Source organism: Pristiophorus japonicus, chromosome 1 (assembly GCF_044704955.1).
Source record: "Pristiophorus japonicus isolate sPriJap1 chromosome 1, sPriJap1.hap1, whole genome shotgun sequence".
NCBI classification, from domain to species: domain Eukaryota; kingdom Metazoa; phylum Chordata; class Chondrichthyes; family Pristiophoridae; genus Pristiophorus; species Pristiophorus japonicus.
The window spans coordinates 397,351,175-397,376,840 of record NC_091977.1 but is presented as its reverse complement, the minus strand read 5'-3'; the positions used below and the strand labels follow the sequence as shown (position 1 = coordinate 397,376,840).

At 41.9% G+C, this 25,666-nt stretch overlaps 1 protein-coding gene across 4 annotated transcripts in view; it reads left to right on the top strand.

Moving 5' to 3' along the window:
* LOC139274688 (centrosome and spindle pole-associated protein 1) overlaps nucleotides 1–25,666 on the top strand; it is a 355,670-nt gene that overhangs the window by 295,410 nt on the left and 34,594 nt on the right. For all 4 annotated transcript variants that reach the window (XM_070891381.1, XM_070891368.1, XM_070891373.1 and 1 more), the window contains 4 exons: nucleotides 3,110–3,176; nucleotides 10,477–10,603; nucleotides 12,072–12,211; nucleotides 14,592–14,726. In XM_070891381.1, the coding sequence (XP_070747482.1) occupies nucleotides 3,110–3,176; nucleotides 10,477–10,603; nucleotides 12,072–12,211; nucleotides 14,592–14,726 (469 nt within the window). The remainder of the gene's footprint in view (nucleotides 1–3,109; nucleotides 3,177–10,476; nucleotides 10,604–12,071; nucleotides 12,212–14,591; nucleotides 14,727–25,666) is intronic.

The window sequence follows — 25,666 nt, the reverse complement described above, 5'->3', positions numbered from 1 at the left end:
AAAAAAATCTCCTGTTCTTCTTCTTCCTCCTCCTCCTCCTCCTCCTCCTGCTCTCGCACAGCCGCAGCTGGAGTCTGCACTGGCTCCTCCTCTGGCTCGTCCTCCTGGGAGTGTCCCGACTGGTCAGTGGACGTGTCCGTTGACTCCATCAGTACTTGTTGACCTTTGAAAAACAAATGGAAGTTATAAACAACGTTTAACAATGCAAATCAATTCATCTCAATTAAGAACTCAAAACATTACCATTAGCCCATGTGCACAAGCGATCGCCAGGCCTAACATGACCTCATTTGAACATCAATAGTACATCTCAGTAGTATAACTCAATTATATATCAAATCAAAGTATCATTGCATAGGATTAGCCGCGTACAAATATTTACTATTGATTCACACATTGCACAAAGCACAGTTCTCATTACTCACGTGACTCTAGGGTGGGTTCGGCCACACCACGGTTGTGACCGAACAGCTTTCTGACCCCACTAAGGCCACTGCAAGCTCCTCGTACGCATTGAGAGACTGCAGCATGGCACAGCCCCCGCCCGTCCTGCGTTGCTCCTGCTGGTTGATGGAAATCTTGTTCTGTAATAGATAAGGTAATATTGCACGGTATAAGCAGATGGATTTGGCAATAAACATTTAGGACTGACAGATTTATAAGTCCAATTTCAAGTTTGCAATACATTGCATAGGAAGATATTTCATACTGTAACATTAAAATTTATGTTGTGGTGCATAAATGTAATAATTTAATCCTAATTTAGTTACTTAGTCATGCTTAAAGATTACGATACAACAGATATTGCAGATTCTAATTAGATTTTCCATACAACATTAAATCAGAAATATGGATGATTTCTAATTTAAATTTTAACTTACTCTTGCAGCCGCCAGTAGACTGTTCCATCTTTTCCGGCACTGGTCCGGTGTCTGGGCTTCATTTGATGCCGACGTGACCACATCGGCAATCTCTGCCCAAATCCTCCGATATGCATGGGGTGGAGGTTTCCCATGCCCACCCCGTGTCAGATCCTCCCACCTTGCGCTTACACAATCCACCAGGGCCTCATTTGCCTCTTCGCTGAAGGGTTTGGCCCTTCTCTTTACTGCACCTCCCTCCATTCTTTAAATTTATCTGTATTTTCAATAGCACTAGATAACCTGCTTCCTTTCTCCTCTCTCTCTCTCTCTCTCTCTCTCTCTCTCTCTCTCCCACTCTCCCACTCTCCCAGATCCACACAGAGCTTCTGAGCATGTGTGAAGATCCTTGACCTCTCAAAACGCGGGAAGGAGCATCAACCTGAAAAAAAAATCAACCAGCACATGCACAGTAATGCGTTGCTAGGGAAGCTTTTTTTTTTTTCATTCACTTCTGTTTTCTTTGGGCGATCGTGAGATCGCCGAGAAATCATATCGCCCATTTGACATCGCTGGGCTAAGGCCGAGTGGAAAATCGCAAAAAAAAAATGGGCCTTGAGCCGGCGATCAGCATGGGCGATAGGTCCCGCATCGCTGGAACAAGGCCCATTTTTTTTACGGCCTTAGCCACAGAGTGGAATGACTAGCCCATTGAATGTGGTTAACTGTAAAGAGAACTATAAGCAACTTCAGAAGGACACAGTAGTTTAGATTAGGCAGATAGATGTCAGATAAAATTGAATGCAGAGAAATGTGAGGAGATGCATTTTGAGAGGAAGAATAAGGAGCAAAATGTATGCTATGGTAAAACCTTAAGAGGTACAGAGAGATTGGCCAATTCAAATACACTAACCTTTTAAAATGGGATGAAAAGTTGATGAGGCTGTAAAGAAAGCATGTACAATACTGGGTTTTATAAATGGGCACCCTACTTTAGGAAGGATACATAAGGTGCAGAAGGGATTCACATTCATACCACAGATAGGAGGCTTTAATTATGAGAAAAGACTTGGAAAAACTGGGCCTCTTTTTATTAGAATGGGGAAAACTGAGAGTAAATTTAATAGAGTTGCTCAATATATATATTTTTTTATAAATTAAATTTGAAAAAACTATTTACCCTGGTTAGTGAATCAGTAACGAGAAGGCATAGATTTAAGATCATCATTAAAAGAACAAAGGGATTAGTAGAAATGTCTTTTTCCAGAGGGTTGTTGGGATACAGAAAAGGTGCTGGATGCAGAATCCATAATAGTTTTTGAAAGAGAAATAGCTAAATATTTGCAAAACCAAACATTTAATGGGTGTGGGAAGGGGGGGGGGGCGGTGGGGGTAAGTATTTGGGACTGAGTGGGAAGGCCTTTCAGAGAGCTAGCACAGAGAGTAGGCCAAATGGCCTCATTATGTAAAGTTCTATGAATGTGGAATTTCGATGGAACTATTTCTGGGTAAGTTTTAAAAAAAGATTGTGATTTTTTCTTTCTATACAGGATTTATCACAAATTGGTTGGGTGAACCATATTGATGACTACTGTATATCTGGAAATTATTTTACTTTCTATATAATAGATTTTTTTGGTAGAATGTGATGGTGAATTGATAGGAAGAAAGATTTTGCTAATATCATTGGTTATGTTCTAGTTATGACATTTATCGATCAGAAGAAAAATATAGAAACTTAATGATTGAAGAAAAAGAAAATTGACAGAGGATGCAGACAATGGCCATGATGTAAATGACAGATGCAAGGAATTTTATTATAAAGATTTGTTAAGGATTAAGATTCAAAATTGAGTGGGCCATTTATCTCTCTTTAAAAATAAATTACAAAAATTAAAAATTGGCTTGATATGGTCCATGGAAGAAAAAAAAAAGCCTGCGTTTGTATCCCTAAAAGTAAGATTTATCATAATGCGAGCGACTACTGTAACTCTGAGGGCAATTTCTGCTGGAGTTCTTTGGACTGAGATTATTTCAACAAAAAGCCTGCAATATATCACTCTGGCATTGGAGACTAACAAACAGCAGATCCAAAATTTACAAAAGCCACAACCCAAAAATCTAAAAACCACAAAATTTAATTTGGAAATTTCAATCACCGTTTCATTCACCTAAGTTTGAAATGCTAAACTGTGATTTTGAGTGATTTGTACTTTTGGAATTGTCTTAAAAATTGTTTTGCTTAATAGGATCGTCCACAGTCAGGGACCGAGTCACCACCAGTTCCTGCTAGACGAAACCAGCTTCGAGCATATGGTAAAACTGGGCAAGCAGATGTATATTCTTGTGTTCTGGTGCTGTATGTTGCAACTTTATTTATTAGAGAGTTCTAAGTACTTGATTAAAATTTAATGAGAACTAAAACTGTAATAGGAAATTACAACATTGGCACAAACATGTTCCTGTTGCATATTTGGATTAAGGATATCCTTTTAATTCTTTTTAATTCATTTTAATGTCAAGTAATTAGGAATTGCTGATGTCATCAAGTTAGGTGGCACAGTAAGTAGTGTAGATGGGAGCAGAACATTGCAAAGGGACGTTGATAGAAAAGTGAGTGGGCAAACCTGTGGTAGATGGAGTTCAATGTAGGGAAATGTGAGATCATCCACTTTGAACCTAAGAGTATTTTCTAAATGGCGAGAAGCTAGGTACAGTGGAGGAGCAGAAAAATTTAGGGATCCAAGTTCAGAAATCACTAAAATCTAGTGGGCAGGTACAAAAAATAATTTATAAAGCTAATGGAATGTTGATCTTTATCTCAAGGGGGCTGGAATACAAAGATGTTGAAGTTATGTTCGTTATATAGAACTCTGGTTCGACCTCATTTAGAGTACCCTGTTCAGTTCTGGGCACTGCATATCAGGATGGATATATTAGCTTTGAAGGGGGTGCAGCACAGATTCACCAGAATTATACCAAGGCTAAAAGGGTTAAATTATGAGGACAGTTTGCATTGACTAGGCTTGTGTTCCCTTGTATATAGAAGATTAAAGGGTGATCTAATTGAGATGTTTAAAATGATTAAAGGAGTGGATGGGGTAGATAGAAAGGGCTAGAGTTTCCCTAACCTGTTTTTCTGGCACCCTCTTCTGAGGTGCGCCGTTTTTATCCGCCTCAAAGCACGCCGAAAAAAGACGTCAGTATTCTGGCCACTCCCCAGCCTCTCTTCGGTCGTGGCACAGCGTGGCTCAATGGATTGGGGGCGGAGCCAGGTCCCGCCGTTGAAAACAGTGCTGGGACCTCTGCACCTGCGCGCTAGAGTCTGCGCGCATGCGCAGTAGCTCCTGGCAGGCTGAATCTGTGAGTACGCTCTGCAGGCTTTGTGGGAGGGACCCAAAGCATGCCGTGTCTAGCCCTGGCCGAATGGGCTCCCTCATCGGTGGCCCTAAGGTAGGACTTCTATTTTTTATTTATTATTTACTGGTTGATTTTGGTGCTTTAGGTGCAGGATTCCTTCTATTTTTTTATTTGTTGTTTATTGATTGCTTATTACTTTGATCTTGGTACTTTAGGTGCAGGGTTCCTTCTATTTTTTTATTTTTTATTTGTTAATTGCATATTACTTTTTGTGCTTTGTTTGGTGCTTGGTGTTGCTTTAAATGTAGTTACTTGCGCCGATTCCTTAACTCTAGGTAAGGTTTTTCTGTGCGGACAGAAGTGGCAACATATGCTGATCTAAGTTAGTTTGGAGCAACTATTTGCTGGCCAAACATCTAAAACAGGGGTGAGTGGCTGGGAACGCCCCCTTTTGAAAAAAAAAACCTATCTAACTCACTTACACTGGCACAAATTAAATGGCCAGAATTGCAACTAAAAAGATAGTCCAGAAAAATCAAGTTGCTCCAAAAAAAAGGAGCAACTCCTAGGGAAACTTGGGCCCAGAGAAACTATTTCCTCTGGTGGGGGAGTCCAAAACAAGGGTGCATAACGTTAAAATTAGAGCAAGAACGTTCAGGGGTGATGTCAGGAAGCACTTCTTCACACAAAGGATGGTGGAAATCTGGAACTTTCTTTTCCCATAAAGCTGTTGAGACTAGGTCAATTGAGAGTTTCAAAACTGAGATTGATAGATTTTTGTTAGGTAAGGGCATTAACGGTTGTGGAACCAAGACGGGTAGATGGAGTTAAGGTACAGATCAGCCATGATCTAATTGAATGGAGGAACAAGTTAGAGGGGCTGAATGGCCTACTCCTGTTCCGATGAATTTATTTACTTTTTGAATGATGATCTGCATCAGAATTGTATCTTGCAAATTTTGCCCAGCAGTTCAATGTTGGATAATTTTCATGTTTCAAAGTTATAATTATCCTCAAGAAACCTTTCCCTAATGAGTGTCTTTGTTCTTTCCTGAAAATATTATGTTATGATGAAATTACAAAGAAACCAGCGAGACTCCAGAGTTGTAGTGACATTGTCATCCTTCAGTGTTGGAGACCAAGGAATTGGCACTATAATGTTTTGTCTATCCTCTTGCATGAGTTGGAAGGAGCGAAATGGTCTTTCTTTCCCACTCTTCTCCCCCCGCCCCCCCTCCCCCCCCAAAAAAGTTGGTTAACCTCCCCATTCCTCTTCTCTGAGGTTGGGGCTGGGGTAGTTTCTTCCTATCCACTCTATCTAGGCCCCTCATAATTTTATACACCTCAATGAGGTCTTCCCTCCTCTGTTCCAAAGAAAACAACAATAACAACATGTATTTATATAGCAACTTTAACATAGTAAACTGTGCCAAGGCACTTCACAGTTTGTGGTGGGGACTGAAAACAATGGCTTCGGTCTTCCCAACATTCAATTGGAGAACATTTCTGCTCATCCAGAACTTGATGTCGGACAAGCAGTCTGACAATTTAGAGAGTATGGAGGGGTCGAGAAAAGTGGTAGTGAGGTAGAGCTGAGTGAAAATGGATGCTGTGTTTTCAGATGATGTCGCCAAGGGGCAACATGTCGATGAGAAATAGGAGAGGGCCAAGGATAGATCCTTGGGGGACACCAGAAGTAACGATGCAGGAATGAGAAAAGAAGCTATTGCAGGTGATTCTCTGGCTATGATTAGATGAGAATGGAACTAGGCGAGTGCAGTCCCATCCAGCTGCACAACGGTGGAGAGGCGTTAGAGAAGGATAGAGTGGTCAACCGTGTCAAAAGCTGCAGACAAGTCAAGAAGGACGAGGAGGGATAGTTTGTTTTTGTCACAGTCACAAAGAATGTCGTTTGTGACTTTAATGAGAGCCGCTTCAGTACTGTGGCAGGCGCGGAAACCGGATTGGAGGGATTCAAACATGGAATTGCGGGAAAGATGGCACAGATTTAGGAGGCGACAACAAGTTCAAGTACTTTGGAGAGGAAAGGGAGGTTGGAGATGGGGCGGTAGTTTGCAAGGATGGAAGGGTTGAGAGTTGGTTTTTTGAGGAGAGGGGTGATGACGGCAGATTTGAGGAAGAGGTGACACAGTACCCGCGGAGAGAGAGCCGTTAACAATGTCAGCTAACAACCCCAGCCTATCCAATCTTTCCTTATAGTTAAAATTCTGCCCAGGCAACATTCTCGTAAATCTCCCCTGTACCCTCTCTAGTGCAATCACATATTTCCTGTAATAGAGAGACAGGCTTAGCACCAGAGAGCCTGGAGACCGGGCCGAGGTGGGTAGAGACCCGGGAGTCGGTGATCTCGGGACCCTTATTTGCAAATGCAAAGGGCCTAACATTTGCTTCAGGCGTGGGTAAAGGATGCCTTTTGTTGCTTTTACCCAAAATGGCAGTTGGCAATCTTCTAGTCGGAAGTGCGCATTTGTATCCTGCCTGCCATTTTGGGGACTTAGGAGGCCGTGTAGCACCTGAAAAATGGGTGCCTTGCTGCCCAATTTCTAGGCGTATTTAGGACCAAGATGGCGTATTTGGGACTTGGGAGGTACAATAGCAGAAAGTTCAGAGAAGCATTGACTATTGTTGATAGAGGTGAGTGAGGTTGCAGGCTAAGTGTTAAGAGTAAGATCACCTAACAGCTGATGAGCTGTTTCATGTATCCTATCCAGGAATATAGGAGAGGTATTTTAAGAGCCTCCTCAGATATGGGAATTTGGTTCTGTCTTGGATAAAATTAGGCTTACTAGGAAATTGTTGAGAAGAAAAAAAAAAGGCTGTAATTTTCCCCTTTTTAAAAAAAAAAATGGGTGGATTTGGAGCGTGGGAGCAGTTAAAGTGTTAAAAATGGGATTCCCAACCTTAATACCGCCACCACCCTGCTCACAGGCAGGATGGGAAGCAGGTGTCCAACATGCTCCCAGGTGCTGTTACCTCAATTTAAATATTGAAATAAGGCTGGAAGCCTCTTTTTTTCCCCCTCTATTTTGTGTTTAAACAGGTTCACACAATTCATGAAACCTGGCAATTAAACAGAGGCGGGGACTGCTGCATTCAGGAGGTAAGTGGTTTTATACCTACCTCCTGGATCCAGGCACCCTACCTAACCCATCCCCGCAATCGGAAACCCACCCCCTACTCGGCCTCCAGTCACCTTCCCAGGCCTCCTCCCGCCTCTCAAGCTGGCTGGTTGCGGATAAGAATCCGAGGCTTCACATTCAAATCAGGCCCTGCCATTAATGTCAGCAGGGCCTACAGAAAACCCAGCCTCCCCCCGCCGCCCAACCCACCTACCTGTGGAAAATTCCAGCTTTAGTGTTGAGGCATCAAAGGTGTGAGGTGATAGCTCTTGATTAAACTTAGGAGACAGTTGAAGGAATTGAAGGAAACAAAATTCTCACTGTCTCACTGAAGTTCCTGAAGAAGCTCCAAATGCAGTGATTAACCATAATGTTGAGAGGAATTAAGGCTGTGTGCACTGGGTGCGTTGAATGTAGAGTAGAACCAACAGTACAAATGTGTAGAAGGTTTAATTATGAGTAAAGGAAGTTATTTATATAGAAATAAGCAGAGTGGGAGACAGAACAGAGCCTTAGGAAACCATATCTTGATGGAGAAAGATTTGGAGAAAAAGCCGTCAACTTCAGTGCAGTTACTGATGAGGAATCTAACAAACTATGAAGACAATATTATGGTAACTGGTTTAGAAATGAATGCTGTAGGAGCCTGCTTTGGAGTGTCCAAGGTAATGATAAATGAATCACCAAAGCATTCAGGATCAGTTTGAAAGATGTGCAGTGAAGGAGGAAGAATCACTAGTGGAACAGCAAGCTAAAAAAAACTATATTTGTGATCATGCAATTTCCATAATTTTAAAATGTACAAATGTAAGGCGGACTAAGACTATTAAACCAAGTTTTAATGCCAGATATGACCGAAGAAGTAGAATGGGGTGCAAATTAGCAAAATTTCAATAACCTCAATGGCACAGATAGAAGGATCAGAACAGTAATAGCAGCTAAAAATACTTTTTTTTATATCTGCTGGACTAGGCAAGTGGATAGGGTTCATAATTATTTGGGGCATTTTCCTCCATTATTCGTGTCTTTCAGGCCAAAATGCAGGTATAGCACTTGGTTCCACTTCTCTTGTATTTGGGGGCGCACACCATGATTTTCAGGTTTATGAAAGGAACCTACAAAATTCAAACATCCTTCAAATTTAACACTTCAGTGGCTACTGCAAAGGTCCTTGGATTGTAAAAATGTTATGCTACGGTAGTGTCGTGCATATTAGGTTGGTACAGCCACCATTTAGATTCAGTTTTTCTCCATTCTGATTTGGGGTGCTCTTTATTACATTTGTTTCCTCAACTGTTCATTTCATGCAAATATTCACATCTAATACTGTAATCTATTAATTTAATTAGACAATTTGGCTTCATGTTTAGTAATAGTCCCTTGCCAAAAAGCCCAACAATATTTGTATTTTTTCTTTAAATTTGTTTAATTACATTTTAATTAATATGCAATTTTGCTAAAGTTAGGAGAACTTGTGTTGATTATCTTAATCTATTTTACCACTGGATCTTTTAAAATACCCCTTTGCCCTTCCTCCTTCCTGCCCTCCCCCCAATCTTTTATGATTAAACTTCTCACCTTTTCCATTTTAATTTAAGTACTGTTTACAAGAACAAAATGTTATTTTACCAAAACCCACTGCAGTATACTTTGTTTGCCTCTGGTTTCGGGGAGTATTTTTTGGTCTGCACCTTTCAAATCAAGGAGAGGCCAGCTGACCCGAATCTCTGAAAAGGATAAGAAAAGCCAGGCAACTTTCATAGTTGGTGAGGAAAAGATTAATGAAAATAAATAATTATAGTAGCTAGAGTTGTGAACCATATTATCTTCCACTATACAAGCAACTAGTGAAATTTAAAATAATTGTAAATATATATGTTGGTATAGGCTTCCCTATGTAGTGAATTTCAAATCTCAACTGAGCTGTCTAGGAGAGATGGCAAGTGTAAGTGAAGAGCTTCTGTACAAGAAGGCAGAGAGCTAAGTTGCAGTGTGCATCTGTTAGTTTGAGTGCCATTAATTGAGAGATGGAAGCGCCCCTCTTCCCTAATAACACAATCAGGGAATGGTGTGGGGTGACCCAAGAGATTTTAGTGAGGGGGGTGGGGGGGTGGTGCGGGCTGGGGGAAGAGGTGGAAGTAGAACATTTTTAAACTTAACTTTGTTCAGAAGTACTTTAATGGTGTAATTGTAGGTTGAGCGTTTTCAGTGCATTCACCTATATTTTCGTTGGACTGTCAAAGTGAGTATGTCTTAGCATCCAGTTACAGAGGAGTTGCAGAAAAACTTAGGACTAGGGTACCTGTTTACTTTCTTCCCTAGGGATGGTGTTTAAGGTGGGAGAAGAAATCTCGAACATACATTTTATGAAATGGTCTCTAATATATTAATTCCAAAATCTTGTTATTGTGTGATTTTAATTGCGACATACAGGCTTCTGCTATATGTAACTTAAATTGTGCCATAAACTAATATCAAAGTATGTTTGAAAATTCTACGCTTTTACAATTTGCAATGACTTGAGAAGAAGGTGCACACAGAATTTTTGAAAGAGGCGGTTGTGAAAGTCAACACATTTCACGGGATTATTGCTGACCTTTATGGTCAGTTACATAACTGAAAAGGAGTATTAGTTTTACAAACTAAACCTTCGTGACTTAGTTGATAGCACTTTTGCCTCTGAGTTAGAAAATTGTGGATTCAAGCTCCATTATGAAACTGGAGCACAAAATCTAATCCAACACTTCAGTGCAGAACTGGGAGAATATTGCACTATTGGAGGTATAATCTTTCAAATGAGCTGTTAAACTTGGTTATACACAAAAAAATCCTTTGGCACTATTCAAAAATGTGCAGGGAGTTTTTGAGATGTCCTGTCCATCATTCCTCCCTCAATAATACCTTCAAGAACAAATTATTCAATTAATTTGCTGTTTGTTGGACCTTCCTGTGCTCATGTTGGCTGCCACGCTTGCCTACATGACGAAGACTAAACTTCAAAAGTAATCCAGTGGTTTTACAGTATTTTGAGATGTCTTGAGGTTGTGATAAGATTCAATATAAATGCAAGTTCTTTTTATTTGTAATGTGGACTTTTTCTACCTGTGTTTTGACAGAGGAAAAGAAAGATATAATTAGTGAACTGTCAGCCTTGAGGAAGCAGCTACGAAGTGAGGAACGTCGCCTTGAAGGGCATTTTCAAAATGCTGACAAGGAAGATGATGCACCATTTGCTATGGCCAAGTAAAAAAATATAATCAAATTTCAGTAACTAGATTAATTTTGGGAAAGATATATTTAAAGGATAGGAGGATGTTCAGTATTTTACCTGCCCACATGCATAACATTGCACTTTTCTAAGTTAAACATAATTTGACAGTCACGAGTCCAATCCCCTAACTCATCTAGATCTACCTGTAGCAGTTGAGCATCATCTACAGTCCTGACACTCAGAAATTTTAGTGTCATCTGCAAACTCCAACACCTGCATTTAGATCATTAATAAAAATAGTGAATAGCAATGGTTTTAACACTGGTCCCTGCAAGACCCCATTGGTGACTCCATGCAAACCCAAATCAATCTACAACTACTTTCCGCCTATGGCTTTCCAACCTGTTCTCAATCCAGCTCAATATATTACTGCAAATATGATTTTGTAGAGAAGCCTCTTATGTGGTACCTTGTCAAAAGCTCATTGGAAGTCTTAATAGACAGTGTTTGCTGGGTTTCCCTCATCCACCATCTTGTTGATTTCTTCAAAATTACAATCAAATTTGTAAGATACTACTTTTTTTTTGAAGCCATGATGAGTGTCCTTAATATGTCCTGCTCTGGCTTAAGTAGTAATTTATTGCATCCTTAATGATTCTCTCAAGTGTTTTCCCTATTCCTCACATTAAACTAAAGGGCCTGTAGTTACCCAGGTCTGTCATATCTCTTTTTTAAAGATGGGGACTACATTAGCCTCCTTCCAGTCTAAGGGAACTGTCCCAAAGTGCAGTGAGCTATTAATAATACAGGCAAGGAGCTTGCGCAGCATGTGTCCCATCTCCCTGAGGACCCTCAAGTAGATATCATCCGGACCAGTAGCCCTATCTATTTTAAGGTTTTGAATTCTATCTTTACACGATGGGTCAAAACAAAAATATGTATATATTTTTGCCAGGTAGTGTTGCAAATATATTGAGCTGAAAATATTCCTCCTAGTTGTGACAAACTCTAATTAATTATCTATGCAAGGCCTATTAAAGGATTTCCTTCTGCCTCTTAAAGACAACACAAAGTAGATTGTGCATAGAAGGAACAAGCATCTAGGAGGAGGAATACTCAAAAACTCTACTGGTGGGCACAGCTGTGAATTTAGTCTGAGCATCAATAAAAATGGAGCTGGGGCGAGTACTTTATGTAAAAATACTTTTCCAGATAGAGCTTGAAAAGGAGTGTTTTGAACAAAAACTACTCCCTCTCCTGACATGTTCAATTAGTACTGTACCCCAAAACCAGTAATTTTCTGCATAATTAGATGAGTGGTGAGTTTGGAATTGTTCAGGTTCTTGCAAGTGACTGCCATTTATTGTTGTACATTTGATTGAATAATGCAATCTTGACAGCTAACCTATGCTCATGTCAGGATCAACCTGTTGTTGATAGCAATAGTAACCCATATCTCTTTGTAGCTAATATCCTTTATTTTTAAATGTTTCCCAAAAGGAAGCGAGAGAGAAATCATGTTGATGTCTTTGATTTGGCTCGACAACGTATACAGGCCCTGGTACATCGACCTTCATCAAAAGGGATAGATTCTGTTAATTTACAAAATATTAGAGACTTCAATGACCTGAAATACAGAGGTAGGCTCAGATTAATAGTCATAAATGTTCTGGGTCTAGGAGCTGAAATACTTCACTAAATATATACTTTTTTTTGTCTTTATTTTATAATTATCAACTGTGTTGGAAAACTGAGTATTTTGTTCATCACAACATCTAACACTTCCAGTACTGGTGCTGAATGTTTGATTTGATTTCAGTATTGTAGCCCAATATTCATTCTGATTTACTGCTGTTGAGGGCATAATATAATAATATCTATCTGACATGAAGTTGTAAATTAATATGAATGTAACATCAAGTTATAAATTGTATAACCTAGTAAAATATTTGCAATAAAAGTACGGATGTATTCTTTAGGTTCTTCCCCAGCTATCATGAGCTTTATCCAATTAAAGACAAAACACTTAATATGCCTGAAATACTTTCCTAGTAAATGACTAATCAAACAGCCAGTTAACTAGTTGAATAACCAACCAAGTTAAATGCTCGTCTTTTGGTATGATCAAGATGTAATGCAATGTTGCTCCTTCTTGGACTTCAACAATGTGCTTCAACCCAAGACCAGGCTCATTCTAACCAATATTGCATTTATGTTGACAACACCAACTACTTTTTTGTGATTGCTTTTGATTATTTTTATTACATTCGTTCATGGGAATCATTATGATGTTTATCATGATGATAAATGTTGGGGAATGGAACACTTTTCATTTCAATGACCTGGTGTCCGCATCAAGCATTTAGATGAAAAGAAAGAACATGCATTTATACAGCACATTTCACCGCCTCAAAACAGTGGAGAGGTGATTAAATCCGTGACTTCTGATTTTCCAAGAGTTCTACCAGTGAACTGCATAGATCAGAGATGGGCAATTATTTGGGCTGGAGGGCTGTTTAACAAGTTTTGGTGAGCTTTTGAGGGCCGCACACCAATGTTCCCCTAAGTTGCGCAATTGCGCACTAATTGTGAGGTCCTGCGCAGGCCACTCACCAGCTCCTGTCGGTGGAAGAGATACCGTGCAGGTAATTTATGGTGAAAGCAAAGTATTAAATTGGTAATTTTGAAACCGGACAGTTCAATTTACTTGGAATTCTTGTGTTCCGAGATCCACTTCCGTATCTAAGACAGTGATGAGAATCACCTCCGCACACCCTGCCGCCTCCCCACTGTCGTATTCGGGGTACCGGGAGAGGAAAGATGCTGCGCTGGTCTCTTTCTTCGGTAAAAGAGTCATCGCGATGAGCAGCCATGACTCGACTCAGACTAATATGCAGCTTGAGCTGCAACTCGCGTTCTACTTCTATCCCATCCAGCAGGCCCGTGGACCGTATTTGCCCATCACTGGGCTAGAAGCTCCCCTGCTGAGGAAACTCCCAGAAACGGGAGGGACCTGACATAACTGGGTCTGCGCCAGAGTTACGCCGGGACACTGGCGGTACCTTCGCGGAATTCAGACAACACCTTTCACCCAATTGCACCAATAAACAAAAATAGCATTTTATAACTCAGTGGAATGAAATCAAGCTGAGGTCTAATTTTGAATTAGTTGCTAAAAGTCCTTCAGAGACAAGTTGAGACTAAAAACTCGCAAGTTTAAAAAAAATAGTTCTAAGTAAACAATCTTCCAATCGATTTGATTGTGTCAATTCCAAGTCATGCTGCCAATGCCGTTATTTTATATATTTATGTTATCGTGCATTTATCTGGAAAGTTTGCACAGATTTATGGAAACTGAATCCACAAACCATGAGTAACTCGCCTTTCACGTTGCAGTGACTGAGCAGGAACTGAGGTTTTGGGTGTGAATAACTTTGTTGATTTACAAGCTGCAGATAATGCAATCAGTTTCTGTTTCTCCATAATTGGTTCAAACATTTGAGTCTGGGGCTGCAGATACCGCTGTAAAGAGCAAAAGGTGTCCTACACCACACTTTAATTTTTTTAAGTTTGCAAAAATAAATCATCAATATGGCCTCCTATCATTTAGTGCCCTTGACCTTTGTTATCTTTACAGGTTTCTGTCCCTCTGTTCATCCTCAATTTTATCCAACATTCTAGAGGCTAAAGAAGAGTGTTTTTAAATTGTTCTATGATGTTCCTTTCACTGAATAATATATTTGTAATTACAATTAAAATAATTGATGCTTTATTTCAAATTTACTTTTATATTAGTGTGAAAGATGGGGTGGTAAATGTTTGTGATCCGTTGTGAGGATAAAAAGAGTATCAAGCAAAATTCCTTCAATTTATTGATTCTTCCCGCAACCAAGTCAGAACCGTTAATTTCGGAATTACTTTTCTCCTAAGGGAGAATGACTGTTGTTTTTGATTCTAAAGCTTACTTCGGAATTTGTAACTAGAATGTTCTTTTTCCAACTCTTTTTCTATTATAAACAGATTCAGCAACACGTGCTGAAATAAGACAAATGTACCCAGACCCTCCAAATGATAGTAATACACTGGAGATTCAACAGGAGGCATTATTGAGAGAGCAGAAAAAGAAACTAGACGTCATGAAAAGGAATAAAGCAGGTCAGAGAGTTAACAACATTAAACAGTTATTTAACATTTTCTTCAAAATGAGCTATGTGCAATATTTGTGAAGTTCTAAACTGTTTTATTTAAGTGGATGAAAATTTCAGCACTATATTTGCAAATTAATTTTGATCTAAGGCTAGATTTTGCATTTAGCTAATTTTGACATATTCAAATATTGAGCCAAAAATTGCTGGAAAAATAACAGCAAGTTCACGGTGCCTGCCATTATTGTGTAAAAAAAACCCCACCAATTTGTAGCGAGGAAGAGTTACTCCATGAGTTGAGTATGTCCACAAATTGCTGGACGATTTGCACCGCTCAACTGTTAGCCTCAAAAAAACGGAAGCTCGTTTCTGATGCACTTCAGAGTTCTTTCCTCTTCATTACTTACCTGCTGCTCATTGGCAATGTAAGCCATGGCTCAGGGGTAGCAATCTCACCTCTGAGTCAAAATGTTCTGAGTTGAAGTTTCATTCCAGGGACCTGAGCGTACAATCCAGATTTGACACTTCAGTCAAATACTGAGGGAATGCTGTGCTATCGGAGTTGCCATCTTTTGGATGAGACATTATACCTATGCCCCGTCTGATGGATGTAAAAAATCCCATGGTATTATATTGAAGAAGAGCAGGGGAGTTCTCCCCGGTGTCCTGGCCTCAACCGACATCACCAAAAACAAGATTATCTGGTTATTAATCTAATTGCTGTTTGTGGGACCTTGCTGTGTGCAAATTGGCTGTTGTGTTTCATACATTACAACAGTGACTACACTTTCAAAGTACTTAATTGGCTGTACAGCGCTTTGGGACGTCCTTGGATTCGTTCTTTCTAATCTGGATGCATGAACTCAAGAATCATGTGTAGGCTCACAAAACTCAGCAACGACCTCTCTGTCCCGTCCATCAACACCAAAGCTAGCACTACTCTCCAACTGCATATTTGATATTAAGACCTGGACAAGCCAAAATCGCCTCCAGCTGACTGTTCAAATTAAAGCCATCATCTTCAAACTCTGAAATACCTACATGGCTCTGGCCTCGTCTCCACTAACCTCCTGGCAATTACCTCCTGGCTATTACCTCACGCTAAGTCCTGAGGTGTGAAAGTTTGATGTCCTTCTCAGTGCACCATCCTAGCTTCCTCCCTCACATCCGATCTGTCATTAAGACACCTTTCTTTCATCTCTGTCTCTTCCCCCTGCTGCTGAATCCCAAATTTATGGGCTAGATTTTCCATTATTTTGCATGTTTGCCGCCCATTTAACGTCCATTTTAATGCTGAAATGAGGTGTAACGCCCATTATTCGCCCATTTAACCACAAAATGAAACGTAACGCTCTTTTCTCGGTCACTTATCGTCGAACGTTACTTTCAGCATGTACGTAATGCTGATAAAAATAATACCGCCCACTTTTTTTGGGTGGAAAGATCAGAATGGGTAACACCAACGCTCATATTATCGCCCAGCGTTACTTTCGGCACGTAATTAACGCCGAGATTTAATAATACCGCCCGGCCACTTTTTTATTGTAAAGGTCATATTTGCTGAAACTAACGCCCAGAAAATTGCCCATCCTTTCGGCACTTCGCACACATCTCGCTGACCATATTGTTCGCCGAAAAAAACACTGTGAAAAAGTTGAACTGACCGGAACTTCTCACAGCGGTATGGACGTCATTTTCTAAATCGCAGGTCGCATCATTTAAAAGGCTGCTCTGCTTCAACTTCGGGGGAGTTTGGATGTACTCTGGAGGTCTTTTGAGGTGATGTGAACATCTGAACAAACATCTGATCATACTGTGGATGATTGGAATTTACTTTAGGTGTCTTAGTAGGGACATTTATTGTTTGTGAACAATCGGTGTAATACTGATAGTTATTGAAATGGAGCCTGTCATTTCTCAGCCTTTCTTGATGACCACGCACATGCCGCAGACTTGAGATGGCAGAAGGTACATTTGACAGCATTATGTGCCCAATGTAAGACGTGCCAGACTGATGAGGAGGACCAGACATTACACCCCGCCCCGCACTTACAGGGAGAAGCAGTCTTACCTCAACTTGTCCGACACCACCTGCCTTGGGAGACAGCGCTTCCACAAGGAGGTTATCAGTGAGCTATGCCAGCTCATCAGGGGAGATCTGCAGCCTGCCAGCACCATAAGGACTGCACTGTCCGTCGAGGTCAAGGTCACCGCAGCACTTTTGTTCTATGCGCGGGTTCCTTTCAGGCCTCAGCTGGCGACATTTGCGCTATATCGCAGCATGCCACACATTGCGGCATTAGAAAGGTCACTGAAGCCCTTTACGTACGCAGGATCAACTTTATCAGCTTCCCTATGACCAGGGAGGCTCAGACTGAGAGGGCTTTAGGATTCTGCCGAATTGCTAACTTCCCCAAGGTGCAGGGAGCAATAGACTGTACGCACATTGTGATGCGGGCGCCTTTTCAGGATGCAGAGGGTTTTAGGAACCGCAAGGGATTCCACTCCCTGAATGCGGAACTCGTTGTCGACCACCAGCAAATTATTATGGCAGTGAATGCCAAATTTCCGGGCAGCATCCATGATGCTCACATCCTGCGTGAGAGCGCTGTATCTGACATGTTTACCAGTCAGCCATAAGGTCAATGCTGAATGCTTGGTGACAAAGGATATGACCTCGCCACCTGGCTGATGACCCCCTGCGTGACACCCACACCGAAGCCGAGGAGCGATACAACGAGAGCCACAGATCCACGCAATATCATCGAGAAAACCATTGGCGTGCTTAAACAGCGCTTTAGATGCCTGGACCACTCAGGAGGCGAGCTCCAATACCACCCTGAGCAGGTAGCTCAATTTGTGGTGGTGTGCTCCATGCTGCACAACTTGGCTATCAGGAGGAGACAAGAATTGCCAGAAAGGTGTGACGGTCCACCTCGAGAGAGAGAGAGAGAGAGAGAGAGAGAGAGAGAGGAAGAGGAGGACGAGGAGGTGGACGTTGGCCTCGGGCCAGACAATCAGGCTGACGCTGAAACCATGCCCCCGCCCCCCTCTAGACCGCAGGAAAGGGCCCGTGATGGCTACATAGCTGCAAGACTCTTACGTCAGCAGCTCATAAATGAGCACTTTGCTTGAAAGAACGTTGGCTGTAACACTGCGGGGTGTGCAGGTTATACATCAATGGCGTGCATCACCTTGGTGACAGCTTAAGTTGATTCTAGTTAAGTGTAATTATACCCTTTCATGTTAAGGAATCATCAGTGTGTAACGGTGAAGCTATCTGAGACAATGCGCAATAAGGTTATGTTAAATAAAAAACATTTAATCCAACCATTTGTCTGAAATCATAAGTATATCTGTAAAAAAAAAACCCACCTCAGCCCCACCCCACAACAAATTTATCACATTTACATCATTACAATGGTCCCCATTTCCCACAAAACAGAACACAAATGCAAACCAACAAGGTAGCCCCCTCGCCCCTTGCACCAAAATAGCAGCAGCTACCCAAGAATATGCCCCAGTCAACACCTGCGGCCATGCACCTCACTTTCTCCCCCCCACCCCAGCTTCTCCACCCTACCTCTACCCCTTCCCCTCCTGACTCCAAGCCACCTGGCCGAGGAGCTCCTCAGGCGCTGCTTCATTGGGGAGGATGACAGCAGAACCGCTGCTTGGACGGATACGGGAGAGGATGGTCACGAGGTGGGAACGTGCTCCGAGCCAGAAGCAAGATCTCCCTCCTGGCTCTCATGTTGGCACTTGGGGTGCAGTGCCGCACTCCGGGACAATTGGGAGCCCTCTGTCACCAGTGTTCCTGGCGAACAGCTCCAGGGCCTCCTTCATCCCTTCCATGTTATATATTATTTGTTCAGACAAAAACTCAGTGCCAACTAAGTTCTTGGTGCTTAGTAGGCTTTTTGCTGCTGGTGAATTTCCCTCTTACCTCCCACAACAGCCAAACAAGCACACACCACACCCACACACACTTTCAGTCCCTCTCTGCTCCCTCTCTCTCTGTCTCCTCTTCTGCGCATGTAGTGATGACCCCTGACCTCCTGAATCGTGGGAAACAAGTGTTGCCATGCCGTTGCTAAGGACGGCGACACTTTACGGCAGAAGGTCAGAGAGATTTAACGCTAACGCCCATTTCAGATCGCTCGCAGTAACGCCCATTTTTAAAAATGGAGACTAGGGGGTTGAAAATGGGCAATAATCCGGCGATCTAAAAACCCATATTTACCGCCCACGCCGGAAATAACGCCCATTTTTGGGTGATCTGCACAAATATGGAAAATCTAGTCCCATGTCTTTATTATTTCCAGGTTGAACTTCTACAATGCTCTCCTTATTAATCTCCCTACTGTCATCTGCAATAAACCACAAATCATTTAAAATGTATGCCAGCATTCTGACTCAATAGAGCTCCCATTACCATAATCCCCATCCTTGTCAAGCTTCACTAGATCCCCATGCTCCAGAGAGTGAACTTTAAGATTCTGATCTTTGCCTTCAATTCAGCCATTGTTATATCCATCTCTACCTCCATGATCTCCTCCAGCTGTATATCCCTACATGTACCCTCTACTCTTGCAGCACTGGCTTACTTATTTTCTGTTCCCCAACATCGGCTGCTCCTTCAGCCACTATGCTCCTGCTCTGTAGAATTCTGTCCCTCAGTGTATCTGCCTTGTCATCCCTTTTCTGCCATCTAAAAAGCTTTCTCTTTGACCTCTCCCGTTTCGACTTCCTGTTCATTACCTCCTGCCCTGTAACACACTGTTAAAATGCATCGGTGCACTTGAGTGCTAGAGGTTGTTGTTGAGCCTACAACTATATTTTCTTGGTATGATCAAGTGCTCTCTCTTTGCAGTCTTTGCGAAATAACATTGTTTAAAAAAATCTGCCAGAGAAGTAATTTTAGGCATCATTTGAAAACGAAATTGCAAATAATAACGAGTAGCCTTTCTCTAATTCTCTAAGTTGAAATCTAAATTGCTAGACAATGGCTTTGACGATTATATACAAAAACACCATTTCTTATGGAAAAATATAATGCAATTTCATGCCATTATTTTCCTGCTGTAATTCCTGTTTTGTGATTGAACAAAATCTTATCAATTAAAATATGACTATGAAAACTATTTTCTGTGAATTACTCGTGCTAAATAATTTGAAGTCAACTTGACATTTGTAGAACAATTGAGCATTGTTTAATTATTTTCTGAGTTATGAATTAATTAGAAATGCTTGCTTTTCAAATGGGAATTTAATCCCAGGAGTGAATTTTATTCCTCACAAAATTTGATTTCCAGGAACATCAGAGGAGCAGCTAGATAGAATGCAAATAATAAAAAAAGGTGAAGTGTTCTTAGAATGAATATCTGACCCAACTTGTACTGACAAAAATGTTAAGCTTTGGTATTTTTCTAAGCTTTCAAAATTCGGGGAAGATTCCTGAGCATTGGTAAATGGTTTATAAAGTGCCAAGAATTAAAATAGAAATTTCTAAAATCTTTAAACTACACACCAGTAGGCTGTAGTAGTGGATGTTTTGAAACAATCGTGACAGATTTAGTGGGTGAACACTTGGAACAAAATTAGGACCTCAGGGCCTTACCGACTCGCCAACCTCCCGATTCACCGACCTCAGGGCCTCTCTTCTGAGTATCGGTAAGGACAATGGTGCCTCTGGGAAGTGCAGCCAGAGCCAATTCCAAGGCACCACGGGTGGCTCAGCTGCACAGGGGGGAGGGCCGAAGAACAAAAGAGCCCTAGTGATAGGGGATTCTATAGTTAGGGGAACAGACGGGCGTTTCTGCGGCCGTAGACGTGACTCCCAAATGGTTTTGTGCCTCCCTGGTGCCAGGGGTCAAGGATGCCACAGAGCGGATGCAGGGCATCATGGCGGGGGTGGTGGGAGAGTAAACAGCTAGAGGTCGTGGTCCATATCGGGACCAACGGCATAGATAAGATAAGGGATGAGGTCCTACAGGAAGAATTCAGGGAGTGAGGAAGAAAATTAAAGGGTAGGACCTCACAGATACAGGCAACTCTCGATTATCCGGGTCCCTCGGGGATTGGGCTATGCCGCGTAAACGATTTCTCCATTAGAGCGAGTTGACATTATAAAGTTAAAACTTCAATGAATAAATACCATGCAATCAGCTACAAAGAATATCAAGGCAGTTAAGTATGGACATTACCAGCATGCATGCAGGTGGCTTCGAGGAGGAGATTGTCCAGCTCTGGGGTTCCGGAGCGGGCTGCTTTCCCGGGCTGAAAGGACTCCGACGTCAGCGGCGGCCGCGAGAGACAGCGGCTGCAGCAGCGCGCACACGGAATTTTAAATGCCATTGCAACGGTTTCCCGTTGCATCCGTGTGCGGATAATCGAGAGTTGCCTGTAGTAATCTCCAGGTTACTACTGGTGCCACGTGCTAATGAGTATAAGAATAGAAGGAGAGAGAGGATGAACACGTGGCTGGAAAGTTGGTGTAGGAGGGAGGGCTTTAAATTCTTGCGCCGTTGGGACCGCTTCTGGGGGAGATGGGACCTGTACAAACCGGACGGGTTGCACCTCAACAGCGCCGGGACCAATATCCTCACGGGGAGTTTTGCTTCTGTTGTTAGGGAGAGTTTAAACTAGCTTGGCAGGGGGATGAGAACCTGAGAACAAATTCAAAAAGGAAGGAAGTAAAGCTGAAATTGGATAGCAAGAATCTAGAAAGCAAATCTGTAAGACAGAGGAAACCGGGTTTAGTATGTAGTAAGCTAAGAGGTCTTTCTGTGCTGAATGGTATATACTTTAATGCAAGGAGTATAGCGAATAAGGCGGATGAGCTAAGAGCACAGGTAGACACTTGGGAGTATGACGTTATAGCCATTACAGAAACTTGACTGAAAGAGGGGCAGGTTTGGCTACAGGATTTTTAGACAATATAGAAAGGGGGGTAAAATAGGGGGGTTTGCGGTTCTGATTAAAGAAAATATTACAGCGGTGAGAAGGGATGATATCTCACAGGGATCATCAAATGAGGCCATATGGGTCAAATTGAAAAATAAAAAAGGGGCGATCACACTGCTGGGCATGTATTATAGACTCCCAAACAGTGGGAGGGAGATAGAGGAGCAAATATGTAGGCAAATTGCTGTGAAGTCCAAAAACCATAGGGTAGTAATAGCGTTTTAACTATCCAAATATTGATTGGGACAAATATAGTGTGAAGGGGATAGAGGATGCAGAATTCTTGAATTCATTTAAGAGAACTTTTTTAGTCAGTATGTAGCAAGCCCAACACGAGAGGGGGCGGTCTTGGATTTAGTTTTGGGGAATGAAGCTGGGCAGGTTGAAGGGGTATTAGTGGGAGAGCACTTGGGTGCCAGTGACCATAATTCAGTCAGACTCAAGTTGGTTATGGATAAGGACAAGAATAGGCCTGGAATAAAAGTTCCGAATTGGGGAAAAGCTAATTTTGCTAAGTTAAGGAGTGATTTGGCCAGAGTGGACTAGAAACAGCTACTTGTGGGTAAATCAGTGTCGGAACAGTGGGAGGCATTTAAGGAGGAGATCTGGAAGGCTCAGGCCAATCATGTGCCCTTAAAGAAAAAGGCTGTGAAAAATAATTCTAGAGCCCCCTGGATGTCCAGGGACTGACAGGGGAGGATTAAGAAACAAAGGGATGCTTATGTCATATGTTAACGGCTAGACTGGGAAGACAGACTAAACGGTAGCACAATTGAGGAACAGTGGAGGACTTTTAAGGAGCTCTTTCATAGTGCTCAACAAAAATATATTCCAGTGAAAAAGAAGGGCGGGAAGAGAAGGGATAACCAGCCATGGATAACCAAGGAAATAAAGGAGAGTATCAAATTAAAAACCAATGCGTATAAGGTGGCCAAGGTTAGTGGGAAACTGGAAAATTGGGAAAATTTTAAACGACAGCAAAGAATGACTAAGAAAGCAATAAAGAAAGGAAAGATAGATTACGAAAGTAAACTTGCGCAAAACATAAAAACAGATAGTAAAAGCTTTTACAGATATATAAAACGGAAAAGAGTGACTAAAGTAAATGTTGGTCCCTTAGAAGATGAGAAGGGGGATTTAATAATGGGAAATGTGGAAATGGTTGAGACCTTAAACAATTATTTTGCTTCGGTCTTCACAGTGGAAGACACAAAAACCATGCCAAAAATTGCTGGTCACGGGAATGTGGGAAGGGAGGACCTTGAGACAATCACTATCACTAGGTGGGTAGTGCTGGACCAGCTAATGGATCTCAAGGTAGACAAGTGTGAGGTTATCCACCTTGGGAAAAAAAACAGTAAAAGGGAATATTATTTGAATGGGGAGAAATTACAACATGCTGCGGTGCAGAGGGACCTGGGGGTCCTTGTGCATGAATCCCAAAAAGTTAGTTTGCAGGTGCAACAGGTAATCAGGAAGGCGAATGGAATGTTGGCCTTCATTGCGAGAGGGATGGAGTACAAAAGCAGGGAGGTCCTGCTGCAACTGTACAGGGTATTGGTGAGGCCGCACCTGGAGTACTGCGTGCAGTTTTGGTCACCTTACTTAAGGAAGGATAGACTAGCTTTGGAGGGGGTACAGAGACGATTCACTAGGCTGATTCCGGAGATGAGGGGTTTACCTTATGATGATAGATTAAGTAGACTGGGTCTTTACTCGTTGGAGTTCAGAAGGATGAGGGGTGATCTTATAGAAACATTTAAAATAATGAAAGGGATAGATAAGATAGAGGCAGAGAGGTTGTTTCCACTGGTCGGGGAGACTAGAACTAGGGGGCACAGCCTCAAATTACGGGGGAGCCAATTTAAAACCGAGTTGAGAAGGAATTTCTTTTCCCAGAAGGTTGTGAATCTGTGGAATTCTCTGCCCAAGGAAGCAGTTGAGGCTAGCTCATTGAATGTATTCAAGTCACAGATTGATAGATTTTTAACCAATAAGGGAATTAAGGGTTATGGGGGGCAGGCGGGTAAGTGGAGCTGAGTTCACGGCCAGATCATCCATGGTCTTGTTGAATGGCGGAGCAGGCTCGAGGGGCTAGATGGCCTACTCCTGTTCCTAATTCTTATGTTCTTACGTTCTTAACTATTATAGAATCTTTAGAGGAATATAGAAAGTTAAGAGGCAAAATTAAAAAGGATATTAGGAATGCTAAGAGAGAGCACGAGAAATTCCTGGCCAGTAAAATTACGGAAAACCCTAAGATGTTCTATAAATATATTAAGAGTAAGAGAGTAAGTAAAGAAAGGGTAGGGCCTAATAGAAAACATGAGGGTAATCTTTGTGTGGAGGAGGAAAATGTTGGGAGGGTTCTTAACGAATATTTTGCATCTGTTTTCACAAAGGAAAGGGGCAATGCAGATACTGCTATCGAGGAGGAGTGTGATATTCTGGATGAAATAAATATAGTGAGAGAGGAAGTATTAAGGGGTTTCACAGCTTTGAAAGTAGATAAGTCCCCAGGCCCAGATGAAATGCATCCTCGGCTGTTGAGCAAAGTAAAAGAGGAAATAGCAGAGGCCTTGACCATCATTGTCCAGTCCTCTTTGTATCTGGGCATGTTGCTGGAGGATTGGAGGACTGCTAATGTCGTACCCTTGTTTAGAAGAGAGAAAGGGGTAGGCCAAGTAATTACAGGCCTGTTAGCCTAACCTCAGTGGTGGGAAAATTATTGGAAAAAGTCCTGAAAGGTGAGGATAAATCTGCATTTAGAAAGGTGAGGATTAATTAGGGACAGTCAGCAAGGATTTGTTAAGGGAAGATCGTGTCTGGCTAACCTGATTGAATTTTTTGGGGAGGTAACCAAGACAGTCGATGAGGGTAGTGCGTACGATGTAGTATATATGGACTTTAGCAAAACTTTTGATAAGGTCGCACATGGTAGACTGGTCATGAAGGTTAAAGCCCATGGGATCCAGGGCAAAGTGGCAAGTTGGATCCAAAATTGGCTTGGACGTAGGAAACAAAGGGTAATGGCAGACCAATTGAACAAGTACTTTGGTTCAGTATTCACGAAGGAGGACACAAACAACCTTCCGGATATAAAAGGGGTCAGAGGGTCTCGTAAGAAGGAGGAACTGAGGGAAATCCTTATTAGTCAGGAAATTGTGTTGGGGAAATTGATGGGATTGAAGGCTGATAAATCTCCAGGGCCAGATGGACGGCATCCCAGCGTACTTAAGGAGGTGGCCTTGGAAATAGCAGATGCATTGACAGTCATTTTCCAACATTCCATAGACTCTGGATAAGTTCTTCTGGAGTGGAGGGTAGCCAATGTAACCCCACTTTTTAAAAAAGGAGGGAGAGAGAAAAAAGGGAATTATAGACCGGTCAGCCTGACATCAGTAGTGGGTAAAATGATGGAATCAATTATTAAGGATGTCATAGCAGCGCATTTGAAAAGAGGTGACATGATAGGTCCAAGTCAGTATGGATTTGTGAAAGGGAAATCATGCTTGACAAATCTTCTGGAATTTTTTGAGGATGTTTCCAGTAGAGTGGATAAGTGAGAACCAGTTGATGTGGTGTATTTGGACTTTCAGAAGGCTTTCGACAAGGTCCCACACAAGAGATTAATGTGCAAAGTTAAAGCACATGGGATTGGGGGTAGTGTGCTGACATGGATTGAGAACTGGTTGGCAGACAGGAAACAAAGAGTAGGAGTAAATGGGTACTTTTCAGAATGGCAGGCAGTGACTAGTGGGGAACAGCAAGGTTCTGTGCTGGGGCCCCAGCTGTTTACATTGTACATTAATGATTTAGACGAGGGGATTAAATGTAGTATCTCCAAATTTGCAGATGACACTAAGTTGGGTGGCAGTGTGAGCTGCGAGGAGGATGCTATGAGGCTGCAGAGTGACTTGGATAGGTTAGGTGAGTGGACAAATGCATGGCAGATGAAGTATAATGTGGATAAATGTGAGGTTA